The sequence below is a fragment of the Seriola lalandi genome, unplaced genomic scaffold (genome assembly GCF_002814215.2).
Source record: "Seriola lalandi dorsalis isolate HSWRI2012SDOR001 ecotype SW California unplaced genomic scaffold, Sedor1 jcf7180002004175, whole genome shotgun sequence".
Lineage (NCBI taxonomy): Eukaryota > Metazoa > Chordata > Actinopteri > Carangiformes > Carangidae > Seriola > Seriola lalandi.
The window spans coordinates 1-1587 of NW_019474830.1; the positions used below are offsets into that span (position 1 = coordinate 1).

Below are 1587 nucleotides of genomic sequence, written 5' to 3' on the forward strand. Positions count from 1 at the left end.
AGAGAATTCAATAACTGTACAAAAGAGATGCACCAACTAACACCAACACCTTACAATGGAATGTACAGAATTTTTTGCAATAAACTATCATATGTGCTGTTAAGTAACAACATACGAAAAGTTTATTTTTTTTATTTTTTTATTTTTTTTTATTATTTACTCTCCTCCAACATGGTTGTCTATACCTGTACTTCTAACTAAGTCTAACTATTTAAGTATAATATTTTTGTAAGCTGTATCCCTGGCTTTGTTTTATAAGGTTTAGTTGCACCTTGTTCATTTGTTCTCTGCGCTTTGAAGAGACTGCCATCTTCTCATAGAAGTCAATGATCAATAGTACTGGTGTGATCCATCTGCAGAAAAAGGAAGTTATTTAATATAATAAATATAACAAACATATTAAGTCCCTCATAGTGAAAAGCTGGTTTAACATTTACAAGTTAAGAGAGATATGTAGGGCTGTGCAAAACTCACTTTGGTGTCTGGATGTCTTTCTGTTCTTTAGCAGCCTGCAGACAGGGCTGCACAACCTCAAGCAGCTTAATCAGCAAATCAAGAATCCCACTGTTTTCGACCACTCTGGCACCCAACAGCTTTAGTTCCTTTCAAAACAGAAAAGCACATATGATTGTTTGGGATTTGTAGAGGAACAATGACAGTAAATGAGTGAACATTTCTATGATATATGATCTACGAGTGAACATTTTAAGGCTAGAACTTTCAGAATGTGTTTTTCTGTTACCTCAAAGAGCAACGTGAGCAGCAGAATTCGTGTTGCCAGCTTTGAGGCCTGGGGCAGTGTAGCCATCTGTCTGGTCCACTCAGACACTGTCTTTGTGTCACTGGTTGTCAGGGGCTCAGCTGCCTTGATCAGCACATCTGCTGCCTCCCACACCTACACACAAGATGAACACAATCAGGCTGGTACAAATATGTTGTGCCTCTATTGTCAAGATTTACTAAAAGCTCAAAGTTTAAAGATGATTTTAAAAAGATGTTTTCATGGTCACTTGTGAAGAATGATAAAAACACAAAAATGCATAATGGCTTACAGAGCTGCATTTAAATTCAAGATATGTCAGGTAGTTGCTTAAATCATTTACTCTAAATCACTAGCAGTGAATTACAGAGACAGATTGTATTCAACTGAAAAAAACTGTAAATCTGCATCCGACAACTTTCACTTTGCTATTTAAGCTTTCAAAAACATTGACAGTAAATGTAGGCCGGTGCTTTGGAAACATAAAACAGGCTCCAGAGGGCAGTGTGCAATTTAAACATGCATTTATCCACATACCTGGTGGACAACCTGCCCAAGGATGAGCTCTCTGTACTCTGGGCCACTCCTCTTGATGGCAGTCATCAGTAGGTCACAGAGTCGGTAGACTGTGTCAGGCAGCTCATCCAGAAGATGGAAGCAACCAGGCAGCATGGAGTCAGTGAAAGTATGCAGCTCCTGGGGGTCCAGTGGCTCAGCTTCCATGAAGCGCTCTAAGCAGCGGGCCTCTTCCTCTTCTGCCCGCTCTCTGGCTCTCCTGTCGTCCTCCTCACGCCGACGTGCTGCTTCCTGCAACAGACAAAAATAAT

The 1587-nt window shown here is 40.2% G+C and overlaps 1 protein-coding gene across 1 annotated transcript; it reads right to left on the minus strand.

Moving 5' to 3' along the window:
• Positions 1 to 150: 150 nt before the first annotated feature.
• On the minus strand, positions 151 to 1563 carry LOC111668634 (E3 ubiquitin-protein ligase HUWE1-like). Its single transcript, XM_023424734.2, has 4 exons — positions 1298 to 1563; positions 743 to 895; positions 475 to 602; positions 151 to 353 (listed from the first exon to the last, which is right to left on the minus strand). Exons 1-4 carry the CDS (start codon positions 1481 to 1483, stop codon positions 212 to 214), a joined length of 609 nt encoding a protein of 202 aa, XP_023280502.1. The 5' UTR covers positions 1484 to 1563; the 3' UTR covers positions 151 to 211.
• Positions 1564 to 1587: the final 24 nt, after the last annotated feature.

Coding starts and splice junctions, on each gene's coding strand:
- LOC111668634 (XM_023424734.2), bottom strand. CDS start 1,483: ATGGAAGCTGAGCCACTGGACCCCCAGGAGCTGCATACTTTCACTGAC. Junction 896..1,297: donor TTGGGCAGGTTGTCCACCAG/GTATGTGGATAA, acceptor TCTTGTGTGTAG/GTGTGGGAGGCAGCAGATGT. Junction 603..742: donor TGCTCACGTTGCTCTTTGAG/GTAACAGAAAAA, acceptor CTGTTTTGAAAG/GAACTAAAGCTGTTGGGTGC.